The sequence below is a fragment of the Bufo gargarizans genome, chromosome 6 (genome assembly GCF_014858855.1).
Source record: "Bufo gargarizans isolate SCDJY-AF-19 chromosome 6, ASM1485885v1, whole genome shotgun sequence".
NCBI classification, from domain to species: domain Eukaryota; kingdom Metazoa; phylum Chordata; class Amphibia; order Anura; family Bufonidae; genus Bufo; species Bufo gargarizans.
This window is the reverse complement of record NC_058085.1, coordinates 7,721,264-7,742,118: the sequence shown is the minus strand read 5'-3', so window position 1 is coordinate 7,742,118 and position 20,855 is coordinate 7,721,264. Positions and strand designations below refer to the sequence as shown.

The 20,855-nt window shown below is 47.8% G+C and overlaps 1 protein-coding gene across 1 annotated transcript in view; it reads left to right on the top strand.

Moving 5' to 3' along the window:
• TBCD (tubulin folding cofactor D) overlaps positions 1–20,855 on the top strand; it is a 118,109-nt gene that overhangs the window by 48,335 nt on the left and 48,919 nt on the right. The window contains exon 15 of the mRNA XM_044296277.1: positions 20,126–20,282. Coding sequence (XP_044152212.1) covers positions 20,126–20,282 — 157 coding nt within the window. The remainder of the gene's footprint in view (positions 1–20,125; positions 20,283–20,855) is intronic.

Sequence of the window (20,855 nt, the reverse complement as noted above, 5' to 3'; positions counted from 1 at the left end):
TATCAGCGCGTCGTTGTTATCCTGTACCCCGGGTGTCAGCGTGTCGTTGTTATCCTGTACCCCGGGTATCAGCGCGTCGTTGTTATCCTGTACCCCGGGTGTCAGCGTGTCGTTGTTATCCTGTACCCCGGGTATCAGCGTGTCGTTGTTATCCTGTACCCCGGGTGTCAGCGTGTCGTTGTTATCCTGTACCCCGGGTATCAGCGTGTCGTTGTTATCCTGTACCCCGGGTATCAGCGCGTCGTTGTTATCCTGTACCCCGGGTGTCAGCGTGTCGTTGTTATCCTGTACCCCGGGTATCAGCGTGTCGTTGTTATCCTGTACCCCGGGTGTCAGCGTGTCGTCGTTATCCTGTACCCCGGGTGTTAGCGCATTATCCTGTACCCCAAGTGTCAGCGTGTCACTATCCTGTACCCCGGGTATCAGCGTGTCGTTGTTATGCTGTACCCCGGGTGTCAGCGTGTCGTTGTTATCCTGTACCCCGGGTGTCAGCGTGTCATTGTTATCCTGTACCCCGGGTGTTAGCACGTCGTCGTTATCCTGTACCCCGGGTGTTAGCACGTCGTTGTTATCCTGTACCCCGGGTGTCAGCACGTCGTTATCCTGTACCCCAAGTGTCAGCGCGTCGTTATCCTGTACCCCAAGTGTCAGCGCGTCGTTATCCTGTACCCCAAGTGTCAGCGCGTCGTTATCCTGTACCCCAAGTGTCAGCGCGTCGTTATCCTGTACCCCAAGTGTCAGCGCGTCGTTATCCTGTACCCAAGTGTCAGCGCGTCGTTATCCTGTACCCAAGTGTCAGCGCGTCGTTATCCTGTACCCCAAGTGTCAGCGCGTCGTTATCCTGTACCCCAAGTGTCAGCGCGTCGTTATCCTGTACCCCAAGTGTCAGCGCGTCGTTGTTATCCTGTACCCCGGGTGTCAGCGTGTCGTCGTTATCCTGTACCCCGGGTGTTAGCGCATTATCCTGTACCCCAAGTGTCAGCGTGTCACTATCCTGTACCCCGGGTATCAGCGTGTCGTCGTTATCCTGTACCCCGGGTGTTAGCGCATTATCCTGTACCCCAAGTGTCAGCGTGTCACTATCCTGTACCCCGGGTATCAGCGTGTCGTTGTTATGCTGTACCCCGGGTGTCAGCGTGTCGTTGTTATCCTGTACCCCGGGTGTCAGCGTGTCGTTGTTATCCTGTACCCCGGGTGTTAGCACGTCGTTGTTATCCTGTACCCCGGGTGTTAGCACGTCGTTGTTATCCTGTACCCCGGGTGTCAGCGCGTCGTTATCCTGTACCCCAAGTGTCAGCGCGTCGTTATCCTGTACCCAAGTGTCAGCGCGTCGTTATCCTGTACCCCAAGTGTCAGCGCGTTGTTATCCTGTACCCCAAGTGTCAGCGCGTCGTTATCCTGTACCCCAAGTGTCAGCGTGTCATCGTTATCCTGTACCCCGGGCGTCAGCATCCTGTACCCCGGGCGTCAGCATCCTGTACCCCGGGCGTCACTATCCTGTACCCCGGGCGTCACTATCCTGTACCCCGGGCGTCACTATCCTGTACCCCGGGCGTCAGCGCGTCACTATCCTGTACCCCGGGCGTCAGCGCGTCACTATCCTGTACCCCGAGCGTCAGCGCGTCACTATCCTGTACCCCGAGTCTTGTTGCCCCATTAACCCCGTCCCCCATCAGGACTGCTTTGATGTAGGGCCCCCCCACCCCCAGTTGCCGGTCCCTGGTGTAGTCACAGACTGGTTATTATAAAGCCATAATGGGTGTGCCCCTGTATATAACATAGTGATGACAGGAGGGTCTGTCGGGCTGTGAGCCACTTTATCCTTCATCATGATGGAGATACGGGCAGACTCTGCTGAGGTTTCACCTGCCCGGCTGCTGTACGTCCTCCTTGTGAGGCCTGCTATTATCTAACACCCCAGAGAGCGGAGGCTGACGACACCGTCATCTCCACCGCCCACGTCATACATGCTGGGATCTCTGCACCCGGAGCCCTCCATACAAGGGATGGAATTTATCAGAGGGCCCCTTTTAATTAGGCCCACCCGCAGCACCAGGGCCATGATCAGTATGAGGGCCACCTCCCCACTACCAACTTGCCGTCCCTTAGTAAGGGTCTGGCATGCATCTTCAATTGGCCCCTTACCATTACACCTTCGCCAGATGCCCGCCTCTTTCCATCACAAGTTCACCGCGCTCCAGCCGTGGTATCCCTTTAAGACAGGTGTCGGGCCCCTTAGAGCCCATCATCCATGACACTTTTTATTCTGAGCCTGTTGCGGTCACGGACAGACGGCGACCTTGTTCTCACTGTATCTTCGTGAAATATTCTTGACGTCATTCCCTATTGTGGAGCTAATGGCCCTAAACTTCCATGGAATAAATCCCGGCTCCTAATTGATCTCCTAAATTCCGCATATTAGAGAGAAGACAGAATCCGGGCTTAGAAAGCGAAGTTTCAGTGAATCTGAAATGGGATTTTCATCAAATCCCCTCAGTGAGATTACCGGGCATTAGAGGCCGGCACCAGTCTCCAGGCCTAATGGGGACTTACCGAGAAGCCATCTTTTCCTGATCCTCTTCCCTCTGGAAACGAGGGATTTACAGTAATCTCGTCTGATCGGACCCCCGCAAGAAGACTCCGCAATCTTCCCTGCTGACAGTGGACAACTTCTGGCTCTCGACCACTAACAGTTTTTTTTCTAAAAGCAGGTGTTTTGTGGCCTCCGTCTCATGGAGCCCTGCCAGGGTCTAAGACGTGGGAGCAAGACGACCGTCTCCTCGTCTGACCTGCTCTTCACACATTTGTGTTTTTATGTTCTTTTTCCTAAATGTTTTCTATATTTATTTTTTTCCCTCCTTTTTGTTTGTTCTATTTTCTAAAGTATTTTATGTTTTTTAAGCTTCTTCTAATCCTATTTTAAATGTATTTTTTATTCTTTAGTGTTTTTTTATATTGTTAATTTTTTTCTTCCTTTTTTAAATCCTTTAAATTTTAGTTTTTTTTTTGTCATTTTCTATTTTTTAGTTTGCCCTTATTTGCCTTTTTTAATCCTTTAAAAAAAAAAAATTGTTTCAATCCTTTTACTTTCTGTTTTTATTTTCAGTTTTAATCCTTTTTTACATTTTATTCTTTTTTAGTAATTTTGTTAAAAAAAATTTAATCTTTCTTTTATTTATTTTTTCTATTTTATTTTGTCATTCAACTTTTAATGTTCCTTTTTTTTATCCTTTTTTGTTTTTGTAATATTCCACTTTTCTCAGTTTTGCTTATTTTATCACAATTCATCTTAAACATAAAACTTCTCACTATGTACGGCAAGTTTTTCACCCTTCATATCCTTTGTAGGTTTTAAAAATGGCGGCTGTGATCTGGGTAACACGGGCACCCACGTTCCTTATACTGGGCTTTGGAGAACGCCCCATGGATGGGGTCTGGGTGTCACAGCTGATGCAGTGGGGGTTGGGCACATGCCAAGTGGTCGCCATTAAGTTAGCTGGTAACGTGTAGCGTTACTACATAGGAGGGCCTCATAGCAAAGATGGGGCGGCCATTTTGTCTTACTCGAACCCGGGGGGCAGTTCCCCAACCGGGCAGTCTGCTGATATAATCATTTCGTCTAGACAGCGGAGTCCACAGATATCCGCCATCCTACGGGGTGGACCCACCATGTCTGGGGCCCTCTCTTCAGGGGCCCGATGGTAGCCACATGGTATGCAAGGGATAGGGAAAGATCTAGTGATGTGTACGATGAGAGTCATGGAGTGGGAGATCTATAGGGTAGAAGTTTTACTGATGGCGCCAAAAACTGCGTCTGCAGAAAATATACAAGGCAGTCAGTACATTCAGCACGTTTCGCCTTTCACACATTCGCACGCACATTCAGTGGCCGCAGTCCGCAAGCACGGTGCGGTCGCTGTCCGGTTCTGTCAGATCTATTTATAATGGAAAAATCTATTGTAATGTATTGCTAATTGTGACGTATGGCAACGATCCTCCCAAACCAAACCAGCTGAGCGAGCCGCAGAGGTGATGTGCCCGGGCATGTCCGCCCCGCGCTATAGGAGCCCGAGACCTCCACGTGGATGTAGATTGTGCAGTGGCCACGTATTAACATCAGTTCAAGGGCAATACACATGTGACCGGTCTGGTAAAGTCCACAGCAGCACAGAGGATTTCAGGAGAGGAGTGTGCTGATTTAGTGGAGGTTACAGGCTGAGAGTTAAATAGTGGAAGGAGCAGGGTCCTCCCAGCAGCACAGAGGATTTCAGGAGAGGAGTGTGCTGATTTAGTGGAGGTCACAGGCTGAGAGTTAAATAGTGGAAGGAGCAGGGTCCTCCCAGCAGCACAGAGGATTTCAGGAGAGGAGTGTGCTGATCTTGTGGAGGTCACAGGATGAGAGTTATATAGTGGAAGGAGCAGGGTCCTCCCAGCAGCACAGAGGATTTCAGGAGAGGAGTGTGCTGATCTTGTGGAGGTCACAGGATGAGAGTTACATAGAGGAAGGAGCAGGGTCCTCCCAGCAGCACAGAGGATTTCAGGAGAGGAGTGTGCTGATCTTGTGGGTGTCACAGGATGAGAGTTACATAGTGTAAGGAACAGGGTCCTCCCAGCAGCACAGAGGATTTCAGGAGAGGAGTGTGCTGATCTTGTGGAGGTCACAGGCTGATAGTTACATAGTGGAAGGAGCAGGGTCCTCCCAGCAGCACAGAGGATTTCAGGAGAGGAGTGTGCTGATCTTGTGGAGATCACAGGCTGAGAGTTACATAGTGGAAGGAGCAGGGTCCTCCCAGCAGCACAGAGGATTTCAGGAGAGGAGTGTGCTGATCTTGTGGAGGTCACAGGCTGAGAGTTATATAGTGGAAGGAGCAGGGTCCTCCCAGCAGCACAGAGGATTTCAGGAGAGGAGTGTGCTGATCTTGTGGAGGTCACAGGATGAGAGTTACATAGTGGAAGGAGCAGGACCCTCCCAGCAGCACAGAGGATTTCAGGAGAGGAGTGTGCTGATCTTGTGGAGGTCACAGGATGAGAGTTACATAGTGGAAGGAGCAGGGTCCTCCTAGCAGCACAGAAGATTTCAGGAGAGGAGTGTGCTGATCTTGTGGAGGTCACAGGCTGAGAGTTACATAGTGGAAGGAGCAGGGTCCTCCCAGCAGCACAGAGGATTTCAGGAAAGGAGTGTGCTGATCTAGTGGAGGTCACAGGCTGAGAGTTATATAGTGTAAGGAGCAGGTCCTCCCAGCAGCACAGAGGATTTCAGGAGAGGAGTGTGCTGATCTTGTGGAGGTCACAGGCTGAGAGTTATATAGTGGAAGGAGCAGGACCCTCCCAGCAGCACAGAGGATTTCAGGAGGGGAGTGTGCTGATCTTGTGGAGGTCACAGGCTGAGAGTTACATAGAGGAAGGAGCAGGACCCTCCCAGCAGCACAGAGGATTTCAGGAGAGGAGTGTGCTGATCTTGTGGAGGTCACAGGCTGAGAGTTACATAGAGGAAGGAGCAGGGTCCTCCCAGCAGCACAGAGGATTTCAGGAGAGGAGTGTGCTGATCTTGTGGAGGTCACAGGCTGAGAGTTACATAGAGGAAGGAGCAGGGTCCTCCCAGCAGCACAGAGGATTTCAGGAGAGGAGTGTGCTGATCTTGTGGAGGTCACAGGCTGAGAGTTACATAGAGGAAGGAGCAGGGTCCTCCCAGCAGCACAGAGGATGTCAGGAGAGGAGTGTGCTGATCTAGTGGAGGTCACAGGATGAGAGTTACATAGTGGAAGGAGCAGGGTCCTCCCAGCAGCACAGAGGATTTCAGGAGAGGAGTGTGCTGATCTTGTGGAGGTCACAGACTGTTACATAGTGGAAGGAGCAGGGTCCTCCCAGCAGCACAGAGGATTTCAGGAGAGGAGTGTGCTGATCTAGTGGAGGTCACAGGATGAGAGTTACATAGTGGAAGGAGCAGGGTCCTCCCAGCAGCACAGAGGATTTCAGGAGAGGAGTGTGCTGATCTTGTGGAGGTCACAGGATGAGGGTTACATAGTGGAAGGAGCAGGGTCCTCCCAGCAGCACAGAGGATGTCAGGAGAGGAGTGTGCTGATCCTGTGGAGGTCACAGGATGAGAGTTACATAGTGGAAGGAGCAGGGTCCTCCCAGCAGCACAGAGGATTTCAGGAGAGGAGTGTGCTGATCTTGTGGAGGTCACAGACTGTTACATAGTGGAAGGAGCAGGGTCCTCCCAGCAGCACAGAGGATTTCAGGAGAGGAGTGTGCTGATCTAGTGGAGGTCACAGGATGAGAGTTACATAGTGGAAGGAGCAGGGTCCTCCCAGCAGCACAGAGGATTTCAGGAGAGGAGTGTGCTGATCTTGTGGAGGTCACAGGATGAGAGTTACATAGTGGAAGGAGCAGGGTCCTCCCAGCAGCACAGAGGATTTCAGGAGAGGAGTGTGCTGATCTTGTGGAGGTCACAGGATGAGAGTTACATAGTGGAAGGAGCAGGGTCCTCCCAGCAGCACAGAGGATTTCAGGAGAGGAGTGTGCTGATCTTGTGGAGATCACAGGCTGAGAGTTACATAGTGGAAGGAGCAGGGTCCTCCCAGCAGCACAGAGGATTTCAGGAGAGGAGTGTGCTGATCTTGTGGAGATCACAGGCTGAGAGTTACATAGTGGAAGGAGCAGGGTCCTCCCAGCAGCACAGAGGATTTCAGGAGAGGAGTGTGCTGATCTTGTGGAGATCACAGGCTGAGAGTTACATAGTGGAAGGAGCAGGGTCCTCCCAGCAGCACAGAGGATTTCAGGAGAGGAGTGTGCTGATCTTGTGGAGGTCACAGGATGAGAGTTACATAGTGGAAGGAGCAGGGTCCTCCCAGCAGCACAGAGGATTTCAGGAGAGGAGTGTGCTGATCTTGTGGAGGTCACAGACTGTTACATAGTGGAAGGAGCAGGGTCCTCCCAGCAGCACAGAGGATTTCAGGAGAGCAGTGTGCTGATCTTGTGGCGGTCACAGGATGAGAGTTACATAGTGGAAGGAGCAGGGTCCTCCCAGCAGCACAGAGGATGTCAGGAGAGGAGTGTGCTGATCTTGTGGAGGTCACAGACTGAGAGTTACATAGTGGAAGGAGCAGGGTCCTCCCAGCAGCACAGAGGATTTCAGGAGAGGAGTGTGCTGATCTTGTGGAGGTCACAGACTGAGAGTTACATAGTGGAAGGAGCAGGGTCCTCCCAGCAGCACAGAGGATTTCAGGAGAGGAGTGTGCTGATCTTGTGGAGGTCACAGGATGAGGGTTACATAGTGGAAGGAGCAGGGTCCTCCCAGCAGCACAGAGGATTTCAGGAGAGGAGTGTGCTGATCTTGTGGAGGTCACAGGATGAGAGTTACATAGTGGAAGGAGCAGGGTCCTCCCAGCAGCACAGAGGATTTCAGGAGAGGAGTGTGCTGATCTTGTGGAGGTCACAGGATGAGAGTTACATAGAGGAAGGAGCAGGGTCCTCCCAGCAGCACAGAGGATTTCAGGAGAGGAGTGTGCTGATCTTGTGGAGGTCACAGGATAAGAGTTACATAGTGGAAGGAGCAGGGTCCTCCCAGCAGCACAGAGGATTTCAGGAGAGGAGTGTGCTGATCTTGTGGAGGTCACAGGATAAGAGTTACATAGTGGAAGGAGCAGGGTCCTCCCAGCAGCACAGAGGATTTCAGGAGAGGATTTCCATTGGTTCTGTGCCCCCTCGGGCTCTGGAGATCTCTTGCAGTTTTCAATAGTAAATAAAAAGATTAATCAGATGTAAATATCAGGATTTTCTGTTCATCACTAAAAAATAAAAAACTATTTTTCACTTTTTTACCCCTTCATCTCTGCGGATTGTGCAGAGCCGCCAGCATTAGGATCGCTCGGAGGGCTGGAAATTCGGGTGGGTGACGGGAGAGGTCAGGGTCGTGTTAAACCAACAAGTGAACCCTCCAGTCCAGTATTTCAGGTTTTTCATAGAAACAACAAAAAAATGCATGAAAAATCATCGGCCCCTGATGGGGCCCTAGAACAATATTGCTTTGTCCTCTTCCACTGGGCGCCCACCTCTGTAGACGCCGTCACGGCTGTCATTTCGGTTGTCACTCAGCTTTCTGGGGCTGCTCTATCCGGAAAAGTGAATTTGTGAAAGTTTTTATTTTATATTTTTGAATATCACATTTAGGCCGGGTTACATGTCGCGCTGCCCACTGACATTCGGAGAATCTATGCTCGGGTTCAGACCAGTAACGTTCCTGTCACCTGGCTTCCAATGCTTCACAATCCATAACTAGTCCTTTTCCTTGCTCGTGGCATAAATTAAATGCAAATCCGAAACGCATTAGCCGCTAAAAGGGCAGAGGATAACGAATGTAGCATCTGATACGCCAGATCTGTCCATGTTAAAAATGATAGCCCAGAACTAGTCATTTTCTGATTCGTTTTGGACCAGTATTCCTTACCTATAGCATGAAATGGATATCCGAAACGCGTCGGTTCACACATAAAGACTAAGACTTTGCAAATACAGCTCAACTCGTACCGTACAACTCCCGTCACCTGACTTCCAATACTCCGGTTATTTTTCAAAGAATTCAAAATTCCCCTATAGTCCAGAACTGCAAGTCAATCTGGAAAGTCACTGAACTTCTGTGATTTAATAGCAGGGCCCCTTTAAGAGGTAAGTGGCATCATTGCCAGTTGAGTTGCCCAGAGAGTTAGAATCTTGCCGTTTTAGGTTACTGTAGCTTTAAGAGAAGCTGCCGCTATTAGCTGGGAGCAGGCCAGCGTTGGCTGCGGCGCTCAGTGAGGTCTCCATGTTCCAACCTGCCGGGGTGGGCGGGGGAGGCAGCAGGTGCGTTTTAATACCTGTAGGCTACAGCTAATGCGAGAGGATCAGTTCCTGCACCGAGGAGGCTCAGCAGGTGGAAGACACTGAGAGCGTGTGGGGAAACGGGGAGAAATAGCTGACGCGTTTCAGGCATGTAACCTGTATTTGTGGCCTAGACGACTGAAACGCGTCAGCAAAAATCCTCTGCAGCTTGACCGAAGCTCATGCGTTCAGCAGTACAGCTCCAGGGGCCCACTACCTGCCATATGTCATTCATCTGCTATCTTAGGCACCACATAAAGCTTCAGTCGCTATAACAAACGCCCCTGGGGTCAGCTGACGCATCGCAGACCTTTCACAGAGATTTGCAGATGCATTGTAAGTGCATGGCTGAAACGCGTTAGCTGCTATACGCTGTGCCTCAAACTTGCTGCCGGTCGGTTAGTACACCGAGCCTCAGCCAGACGCTAGCTGATGTGTTTCTGCCAAGTAAATTAAACTACAAACCGAAACGCGCTAAAACTAGTGTTTTTTTTTTTTTAGTCGGTGAACACAGATTCTCACTTTTGCTGACCGGTTTCAGAAGATGTAGTCTGGATGGTATCTGTGACCAAAACGCGTCAGTAAATCTGCAGTGTATTGGGGCTTTAAGAGACGTAGTGTCTGAGCCTGAATTAGAAATCGGTTAGTGGGTCCACCCGCTTCGCCTGGTATAGCTGGTCTCCTGCGGTCAGCCGATTCAGAGTAAGCCTTTCGGGGAGGTTTTCGAGTGCGTTTTTATATATATATTTTTTTAATGTCCATGGCTAAATGCATGTTGTCGAAACGCGTTTAACTTCTATGTGTAGCTTACCGTCGGAGCAGTTCATAAAAGAGGTGAGCTGGTCACCAAGCCTCAAAGGCGCTTACCCGGGTGTCCTTACTCATTGTGTCAATCAAATGCCAGACCGAAACGCGTCGGTTACTAATATATTTGCTTTTCTGTTTTAAAATGTAAAGGTAAAGTGAATGCGAGTGACGTGGAGCAATCACTGATCAGGGGGGCAGCTTCCCACTGAGACGTTGGCTGATGCGTTTCGGACATGTTTTAATGGATTCTGCAGTCGACTTGTTGGGTCTGTGTGCCTCATGCCTGCAGCAGAGAGAGGCGACCTGATTATAGTGGTTTTGAGATTATAATTTTTTTTATCTGCTGCGAGAAGGCCGTGGCGCTACTGTGAGAGGGTCCCGGGGGTCTCGGATACTGTGGCGGTCATGAGTTTAACCCCTTTAACTGTTCTAGCGCGTTTTGGACCCTTTAATCTGTGTTTATATGGACACACTTTCATCATGCATTTATTTTTGCTGGGAGCTGCATATTTTTACAGCCCAGTTGAATTTCTTGACTGAAATGTGTCGGGCGATTCTCCCGCACCCCATCCGGTTTGGCAGTATTAAATGTCCGCCTGCAGACGGTGGCGGTGATGAACAGCTGGTTGTGTACCTGAAGCCTGGGCGGGCCGAGCTGGGCGTGTGACGGGTACACCATGATGATTGTTATTATTGTGATTAGATGGGTTTTGATCCTGCTGCTTTCCGCCAAGCCTTATTAGGTGTTCCCTGTATATGTCAGGGCTGGAGTAACGCGTTTCCGGCGCTAAGCCATGTGATGGATACGTCCTGTCCTCGCCCAGATCTCTTTAATCTCATTACATATGGGTGTATGTGTATATATAGCTATCACAGCTACTACTTTGCATTGTCACAGCCATTTATTCCTTCCTGTGTGTCAGTCTTCACTGCCGTTTTGGCATTGCATTCATGAACCAGACAGAAATTGCGGCTGACAGTGCTCTCTAGAGACACAGTGACCACGATGTTGGTCTTCATTTCGTTGTGTGTCAGTCCTTACTGTACTCTTTTGCGAGTCACAGCTTAGATTGTAAGCTTTCTGATCTTGCCCCCTTCTTCGGCCCAGAGGCCGCCCCCTACATTTCACGGCAAGTTCAGTTTCGCTTGTTTCTTCGCCTCGTTGACTGTTACCGGTCGACACTCTTCAGATCGTTGTCGTTCCCTTTTGGACACTTTATCCTGACTCTAGGAGCGATTATTCAGGCCTAAATTTAGCCAGAGTGTAAGCCGCTCGTTAAGTGGGTGTCTCCCGCTGATTGGCCACTTACCTAAGGCGTTAGTGCGGGACCTGTAAATAGATTACGTGACCGCCCATTACCTGCAGTGATTACTAGCACAGATTAGGGCAATTGCTTGCATTACAATCCCATAAGACCCTTCATTTTTATGAATGGGGGGGGGGGGGGGCGGATTTTGGGTTCTGCTCAGGCTACACACCGAGCCTGTAAACTGGGGGTGTATTCCCTGCAGACGGAAGTGGTGGTTGCGTGGAATGAGACTTACTGGTAGTATTCACTAAGAGGAAGAAAAAACATTCCTGGGCCGGTCGGATCTCTGAGCCGCGATGAGCGTTTTCTGAATTCTGAGGCTGCAGGGCAGTGGGGGGGGGCATTGTGTTAACGTTTTTAGTCCCCAAGGGACTAAAATCGTCAGAAAGTTAGATTGAAAGGGAAACGCTCCATGGTCCTGTCCCCGGAGCAGCGAGCACCACTCTGAAGTCTTAAAGGGGTTCTCCACGTTTGACCACGCCTACTTCTTTTAAAGGGTCCCTTAACAAAAACCTTGTAAAGCCCACCCCTTCCCTTTCTGTTACCCCTGGTGACCAGCTTTAAACTCTGGCAATTCTAAGTGTTCAGTTAATCTGCAGCACCTCCGCAGGGCAAGTGAGGTATTACACAGCGCCCATTCATGTCTATGGATTATCCGTGTAATCTAGGGCAGGTCCTCCAGCGCCAACTACGGTCGAAAGGTGAGGATCCTGAAAAGAAGATGCCCCTGCAACCTACCTCCTCAAACAGCAGATTAATACTTGCCTCCTCCCTGGGCTCCTCCACGCTGCCTCCACTTTATCTTCCGGTCCCACCTGCTGAGGCCAAGTCATTGCTTCATGGATGTGAATAATGCGGGGACCTGAAGATTGAGGCGGCAAGCTTTTATGGATCCAGCTCCAGTGCAGACCTAGGCGTCGCCATAGTAACAGACTACAAACAAACTCTTGTGTAGTCAGAGGCTGCAGTCATGTGATATTCCAGTCATTGTGAGTCCGGTGGTCAGCGTTGTCACACACCGCTCGGCATATACTGTATACCCGAGGATACACCGACACACGGGTCCGAGCAGTGAGAGAAGGAAGGGGACGAGGGGCGGCTTCTGGGGCAAGGGGGGATGCCCACTGGGGTCACAACCTGCAGCTCCTCAGAAGGTCTGGTAAATAAGCAATGCTTCAGTGTGGGGTCCAAGTTGTGTAGCTCGTAGAGGAAAGTGCAGACTGTAACAGACCCGCAGCTGTGAGAAGTGTACAGACCCTGCTAAGGAATAATGAGTGATCTATTCACTGACAGTAAGCATACGTCTTGAAAATGACGTGGAATTGAGGTACAAAACATACAGTCCAATACAAAGAAGGGGAAATAATAGCACAATCTGCAGGACTAGTTTCAGGTGATTCCTGCACAGTGTAGCCTGCAGCCGCCGGCGACCGCCCGCATCCGTACAGAGCGTCAGCCGCAAGAAATAGTTATAGCTTCACTTTTATCACACCATGTATAATATGACTGTGTACCCTTCAAATGTCTGCAGACACCCCTAGTAGGATCCATGTAGTGTTATAGCCGTTATATTCCTGTACATAGGAGGCAGTATTATAGTAGTTATATTCTTGTACATGGGGCAGTATTATAGTAGTTATATTCCTGTACATAGGAGCAGTATTATAGTAGTTATATTCTTGTACATAGGAGCAGTATTATAGTAGTTATATTCTTGTACATAGGAGCAGTATTATAGTAGTTATATTCTTGTACATAGGAGGCAGTATTATAGTAGTTATATTCCTGTACATAGGAGCAGTATTATAGTAGTTATATTCTTGTACATAGGAGCAGTATTATAGTAGTTATATTCTTGTACATAGGAGCAGTATTATAGTAGTTATATTCTTGTACATAGGAGCAGTATTATAGTAGTTATATTCTTGTACATTGGAGCAGTATTATAGTAGTTATATTCTTGTACATAGGAGCAGTATTATAGTAGTTATATTCTTGTACATAGGAGCAGTATTATAGTAGTTATATTCTTGTACATAGGAGGCAGTATTATAGTAGTTATATTCTTGTACATAGGAGCAGTATTATAGTAGTTATATTCTTGTACATAGGAGCAGTATTATAGTAGTTATATTCTTGTACATAGGAGCAGTATTATAGTAGTTATATTCTTGTACATAGGAGGCAGTATTATAGTAGTTATATTCTTGTACATAGGAGCAGTATTATAGTAGTTATATTCTTGTACATAGGAGCAGTATTATAGTAGTTATATTCTTGTACATAGGAGCAGTATTATAGTAGTTATATTCTTGTACATAGGAGCAGTATTATAGTAGTTATATTCTTGTACATAGGAGCAGTATTATAGTAGTTATATTCTTGTACATAGGAGACAGTATTATAGTAGTTATATTATTTTACATAGGAGCAGTATTATAGTAGTTATATTCTTGTACATAGGAGGCAGTATTATAGTAGTTATATTCTTGTACATAGGAGCAGTATTATAGTAGTTATATTCTTGTACATAGGAGCAGTATTATAGTAGTTATATTCTTGTACATAGGAGGCAGTATTATAGTAGTTATATTCTTGTACATAGGAGCAGTATTATAGTAGTTATATTCTTGTACATAGGGAGCAGTATTATAGTAGTTATATTCTTGTACACAGGAGCAGTATTATAGTAGTTATATTCTTGTACACAGGAGCAGTATTATAGTAGATATATTCTTGTACATAGGAGGCAGTATTATAGTAGTTATATTCTTGTACATAGGAGCAGTATTATAGTAGTTATATTCTTGTACATAGGAGCAGTATTATAGCAGTTATATTCTTGTACATAGGAGCAATATTATAGTAGTTATATTCCTGTACATAGGAGGCAGTATTATAGTAGTTATATTCTTGTACATAGGAGCAGTATTATAGTAGTTATATTCTTGTACATAGGAGGCAGTATTATAGTAGTTATATTCCTGTACATAGGAGCAGTATTATAGTAGATATATTCTTGTACATAGGAGCAGTATTATAGTAGCTATATTCTTGTACATAGGAGGCAGTATTATAGTAGTTATATTCTTGTACATAGGAGGCAGTATTATAGTAGTTATATTCTTGTACATAGGAGGCAGTATTATAGTAGTTATATTCTTGTACATAGGATGCAGTATTATAGTAGTTATATTCTTGTACATAGGAGGCAGTATTATAGTAGTTATATTCTTATACATAGGAGCAGTATTATAGTAGTTATATTCTTGTACATAGCAGCAGTATTATAGTAGTTATATTCTTGTACATAGGAGCAGTATTATAGCAGTTATATTCTTGTACATAGGAGCAGTATTATAGTAGTTATATTCTTGTACATAGGAGCAGTATTATAGTAGTTATAGTCTTGTACATAGGAGGCAGTATTATAGTAGTTATATTCTTGTACATAGGAGCAGTATTATAGTAGTTATATCCTTGTACACAGGAGCAGTATTATAGTAGTTATATTCTTGTACATAGGAGGCAGTATTATAATAGTTATATCCCTGTACATAGGAGCAGTATTATAGTAGTTATATTCTTGTACATAGGAGGCAGTATTATAGTAGTACTGTACTATGTCATATGGTTCACACATCTGTAAAAGTGTTTATACATATATGTATACGGTATTTTTTAGTAATGTTTGAGGAGATATTCCGTCACCCACCCCCATGTTGTAGCTGGAGCAGTATACTTTAGGAGGACATGTTGGCTCACTGTCATCCAGTTTTGAGGTGCAGCCCCGAGCTCAGAGCAGTTGTCACTTCCCTATTCCCTCATTGTACTCCCATATTGATGGCAGATTTTGGAGTTGCCCTTTAAGCAGTGGTCTACATTTGGGGACGAGGTTTTCTTCCTCCTGTGATTTGTATTAAGCTTTCAACAGAGTCGGCTCAAGATCACCTTGGAAATACTTTTCCCCTGGCAAAAAGCCTTTTGTTGGAGGGTATGATTACTGTGTGTCAGTAGTTACTGAACATACCACATACCGCAGATGACAATGAGGTATCAGACATGCTGATTAACAGGTTCGTCTTCTAGTGCGGTCTTCTGCTGAATGGGAACGAGCATGGAGAGACTGAGCGCATTGTTCCTGTGTGAATGGATGCCTGACAGTGCGTACAGGTTGTCACCGCCGACTGGGAAACCATTAGTAGCCTGGTGTGAAAATCTAGTTCTTATTCCCCCTTATGTCCTCGAGCTGCAGGAACTGTTGTGCCGGTAGGTATGGGAAACAGTCAGCAAGCTGGTTGACAGCATACCCCTTAACAGCTTAGCTGCTCTCCTGTAATATAAAGGGACAATTATATTCGGCAGGAGAGGCTATATTGTCTGCTGTAAGACAACGCTTCCTAGGACCAGCAGGCAAGGGATGCTGGGAGATTTCAGCTCTGAGGCTTGTGTACAATACAGGCTTCAGCTCAGGAGGAGTACTAGATAAGGCCCCATTCACACGACCATATGGCTACAATGCCCGTGATGCAGACCGCAAACAGTAGGTCCGCAACGTACTGCAAGATAAAGGACGTGTTCAGAGCTTCTGCACAGCAAAGGATAGGAGTATAATACAGAATGTTACTCGGGATCAGTACAGGATAAGTAATGTATGTACACAGTGACTGCACCAGCAGAATAGTGAGTGCAGCTCTGGAGTATAATACAGGATGTAACTCAGGATCAGTACAGGATAAGTAATGTATGTACACAGTGACTGCACCAGCAGAATAGTGAGTGCAGCTCTGGAGTATAATACAGAATGTTACTCGGGATCAGTACAGGATAAGTAATGTATGTACACAGTGACTGCACCAGCAGAATAGTGAGTGCAGCTCTGGAGTATAATACAGGATGTAACTCAGGATCAGTACAGGATAAGTAATGTATGTACACAGTGACTCCACCAGCAGAATAGTGAGTGCAGCTCTGGAGTATAATACAGGATGTAACTCAGGGTCAGTACAGGATAAGTAATGTATGTACACAGTGACTGCACCAGCAGAATAGCGAGTGCAGCTCTGGAGTATAATACAGGATATAACTCAGGATCAGTAATGTATGTACCCAGTGACTCCACCAGCAGAATACTGAGTGCAGCTCTGGAGTATAATACAGGATGTAACTCAGGATCAGTACAGGATAAGTAATGTATGTACACAGTGACTGCACCAGCAGAATAGTGAGTGCAGCTCTGGAGTATAATACAGGATGTAACTCGGGATCAGTACAGGATAAGTAATGTATGTACACAGTGACTGCACCAGCAGAATAGTGAGTGCAGCTCTGGAGTATAATACAGGATGTAACTCAGGATCAGTACAGGATAAGTAATGTATGTACACAGTGACTGCACCAGCAGAATAGTGAGTGCAGCTCTGGAGTATAATACAGGATGTAACTCAGGATCAGTACAGGATAAGTAATGTATGTACACAGTGACTGCACCAGCAGAATAGTGAGTGCAGCTCTGGAGTATAATACAGGATGTAACTCGGGATCAGTACAGGATAAGTAATGTATGTACACAGTGACTGCACCAGCAGAATAGTGAGTGCAGCTCTGGAGTATAATACATGGATGTAACTCAGGATCAGTACAGGATAAGTAATGTATGTACACAGTGACTGCACCAGCAGAATAGTGAGTGCAGCTCTGGAGTATAATACAGGATGTAACTCAGGATCAGTACAGGATAAGTAATGTATGTACACAGTGACTGCACCAGCAGAATAGTGAGTGCAGCTCTGGAGTATAATACAGGATGTAACTCAGGATCAGTACAGGATAAGTAATGTATGTACACAGTGACTGCACCAGCAGAATAGTGAGTGCAGCTCTGGAGTATAATACATGGATGTAACTCAGGATCAGTACAGGATAAGTAATGTATGTACACAGTGACTGCACCAGCAGAATAGTGAGTGCAGCTCTGGAGTATAATACAGGACGTAAGTCAGGATCAGTACAGGATAAGTAATGTATGTACACAGTGACTGCACCAGCAGAATAGTGAGTGCAGCTCTGGAGTATAATACAGGATGTAACTCAGGATCAGTACAGGATAAGTAATGTATGTACACAGTGACTGCACCAGCAGAACAGTGAGTGCAGCTCTGGAGTATAATACAGGATAAGTAATGTGACGATGCCCTGGGGTCCTGATCGGTTCAGTACGGTGTGTGTGACTGGGTGAGGACCTCCTTGGTGCCAGTACTCGGGATACATGTATAACCTGCTGGGACGGACGATGAGTGATTGGCAGAACGATATCCACATCAGATAACCTTCTCCTCGCTGATTAGTTTGTATCTCTATGTAAATGTTAATGTTTGTTCGGGTCATCCATACCTCATTAACCCCTTAGTTTCCTGCGGGCTTTGAATAGTGAGGCCCATATTTAGTAATTCTGTTGATCAGGGATGCCCAACCTCCGGCCCTCCAGCTGTTGCAAAACTACAACTCCCAGCATGCCCGGATAGCCTACAGCAGGGCATGGTGGGAGTTGTAGTTTTACAACAGCTGGTGGGCCGGAGGTTGAACATCCCTGTTGTAGATGGTTACGGCTACATTCACATGAAAGTATTTTGTTTCCTTATCATTTTCGTTTTTTTTTGTCGGATAGGATGCGGACCCATTAATTTTAATGGGTCCGCAAAAAATGCAGACAGCACACAGTGTACTTTCCGCACCCGTGTGTCCGTTCCATAGCCCCACAAGAAAAAATAGAACATGTCCTATTCTTGTCCGTTTTGCAGACAAGGACAGGCATTGTTACAATGGAGCCGCAAAAAAAAAAAAAAAAAACGGATGCCATACGTAAAGTCATCTGTTTTTATTGCTGATCCGCAATTTGTGGACCGCAAAACACATACGGTTGTGTGAATGTAGCCTTAAGGTTAGATCTGCTCCAGATTTATCTCAGGGGCCGAGGCTGCTGCAGGGACGGAGCCGGTTCTCTGACCCCGTCACAACTGCCGGTCTGAGAAAAACGATTGCACTAGAATAGTGATGTAAAGTGCCACGTCCTAGGCCCGCCCCTTTCTGGAGCCCCGACCCCTTTCTGGAGCCCCGACCCCTTTCCATTAATCCACGCCCCTGTCTGTTTCAGAAAAGAAGTCTGTGCAATCATTTAGCAGCTGTCTTCAACCAGGGACCCCATCTTCTTCGAGCAGCTTTTTTGCACCGCTGCTGGCCATATTGACCCTGGGAACCCCCCCCCCCCCCCCCCCTTCACTTGATTTGCGCTGCTGCTGGCAGTCCGGCCATCTCGACCTAGGGACCCTATCTCCCCTTAACCCTGTGCGCCTGATTTGCGCTTCTACTGTCTAGACCTGGGGACCCCATCCCCCATTTATCCTGTGCTCTTGCTTTGTGGCGCTGCTTTCTTGACCCAGGGAACCCATTAAAGGGAACCTATCATCAACTTTACGGTGACCTCACTAGTAACAGAAATGCTGTCAGCAATGTGTCACGCATGAACTAAAAGTGGTTGCTGAGAACCTGCATCATAATCATTGCAGCCCAGGCCTTGAAAAGAGTCAACTCTACCTGAGAAGAGTCCTGGTTATTATAATCTCCTGCTCTCCTGCCCATCTGCTGATGATTGGCAGTTATCTCCAAGAGAGAAAGGGAGACAACTAGGTAGAAGACTGTCAGGGAGAGCTGGAGATTATGAATAACCATGACTCTTCTCAGGTGGCCATGACTCTTTTCGAGGCCCAGTCTGCAATGATTGTGATGTTGGTTCTCGGCAACCACTTACTTTTAACTTATAAATGACAGACCGCTGAAATCATCTCACCTGTCTCTACATTATGCTGCCATTAGTATGGGTAGCATAACGTTGATGACAGGTTCCCACTAAACCTGTGCACTTGATTTGCACGGTTGCTTACAATGCAGCCATCTTGACCCGGGGACCCCAGCCTCCCTCCCCCTTTGATTTACGCTGCTGCCGGCAGTACGGACCTGTTTCCTCTGACACCAGGAACCAGTAGAACCACCTGCGGTGTGTATGGGGTCATTGTTCTGCAGCCAGCAGAGATCTTAGCCTGGGAACGTTCAGTTAGGAGGCTTCAGTTGTGCCCACAGGCTACACATTACTGCGGGCCATGAGCGGCGCGCTGCTCGCAGAGTATCCTGCGTAGGCTTCACCGTGTACATCAGCCAAGAGGAAGCCCCGAGGCGCAGCCTGTAGATCCCACAAGTGCGCCCATTGTTTGCAGCCGCTGCGGACGACCGCACTGGAATTCATCGAGTTAATCCGCCAGCCGAGGCTGAATAGGCAGGGGAGGAAGAGAAATCACACCGCTGCATTGTTCAGCACAATGGCGAGCCGCTACAGGCGCGTATGTGCCGTCTCCACGCACCCGGGGGACGCTGGCGGCTGCAAACATTACAGCAAAGGCCAGTCCTATTCAGAAGCAGCAGTCCTGCCCTGTGTAAATAAAGCGCTGTGGCACCCAGCTTGGCAGCCGGGACAGGAGTTGGGAAAGTTGAGTGGCATTCATTTTGGGGACTGCAATGGCTTCCCTGAGCCGCAATGTAAGGCTTTCCCGATACAGCATGTCTGTAAGGACAAAGGGCCGTAGGTACATGGCAATCGGGGCCCAGCAATCGCTGATACCATGCTACAGCTGGCAGGGACGAGCACCTTGGTGGAAGGGGTAGGGTGCGGGTAGTTCCCCTCTCGGAAATATAAAATGGGAATCGAAAACGAAGGATCCTCCAAGGGTAAAATCTCCTCGAATTCGTAAAGGCATCTGAAATAATAATAAAAGTTTAGCAACTTCCGAATAGGTTTACACGTGGGCTCGCAGGTGGCTTTCATTTTCAGGACACATTTTAAGAAAGTGGGTGGGCTTTCGTGGGGGCGTGGCCTCCACCAGGCCGAATAGATCTGCTATAATTTGACGCCAGAAATCGGATGGTGAAATTCTTGCACGCAGGCAGGCATAGTGGCCCAACCACAGAGACACACAGGTCGGCATAGGAGCTGTATACGTAAAACGGTACGGGATTTGTAAGGTTTACATACATAAGGGTTTTTCTGTAGTACAGGGTGGCGTGATTTCTGCATGTTTAACCCCTTCTGTCTCTCGCAGTTGTCCCCGTCATCTTGAAGGCACTTGTGTACGACGAGAAGCGAGGCGCCTGCAGCGTGGGCTCCAACGTCCGAGACGCCGCCTGCTACGTCTGCTGGGCCTTTGCCCGGGCTTACGACCACCTTGAGCTGAAACCGTTCGTGAATCTCATTTCCAGGTAAGTCCCTCGCTGCTGCGGTGGCCCCACGACAACTCTTCCTGCTCTGCTCTCTGGCTGAACTCGAATCACTGTCTGCAGTGTCACAGATTTGTACATTGATGTAGGTGCTGATAGATCCACAAGGTCCTAATGATAGGAGAGCAGCGAAAGAGCAGGAGGTGTTGTCATGTGGACACCAGATGTCATAGTGATATCAAACATGGGAACCCCGCCTACTAAGAGGACAGGGATACCGGCAGACCCCATTTTGGCTCCTGTGACAGGTGTGCCGTCAGACCCCCATTGTGGCTCCTGTGACAGGTGTTCCGTCAGACCCCCATTATGGCTCCTGTGACAGGTGTTCCGTCAGACCCCCATTTTGGCTCCTGTGACAGGTGTGCCGTCAGACCCCCATTGTGGCTCCTGTGACAGGTGTTCCGTCAGACCCCCATTGTGGCTCCTGTGACAGGTGTTCCGTCAGACCCCCACTGTGGCTCCTGTGACAGGTGTTCCGTCAGACCCCCACTGTGGCTCCTGTGACAGGTGTTCCGTCAGACCCCCACTGTGGCTCCTGTGACAGGTGTTCCGTCA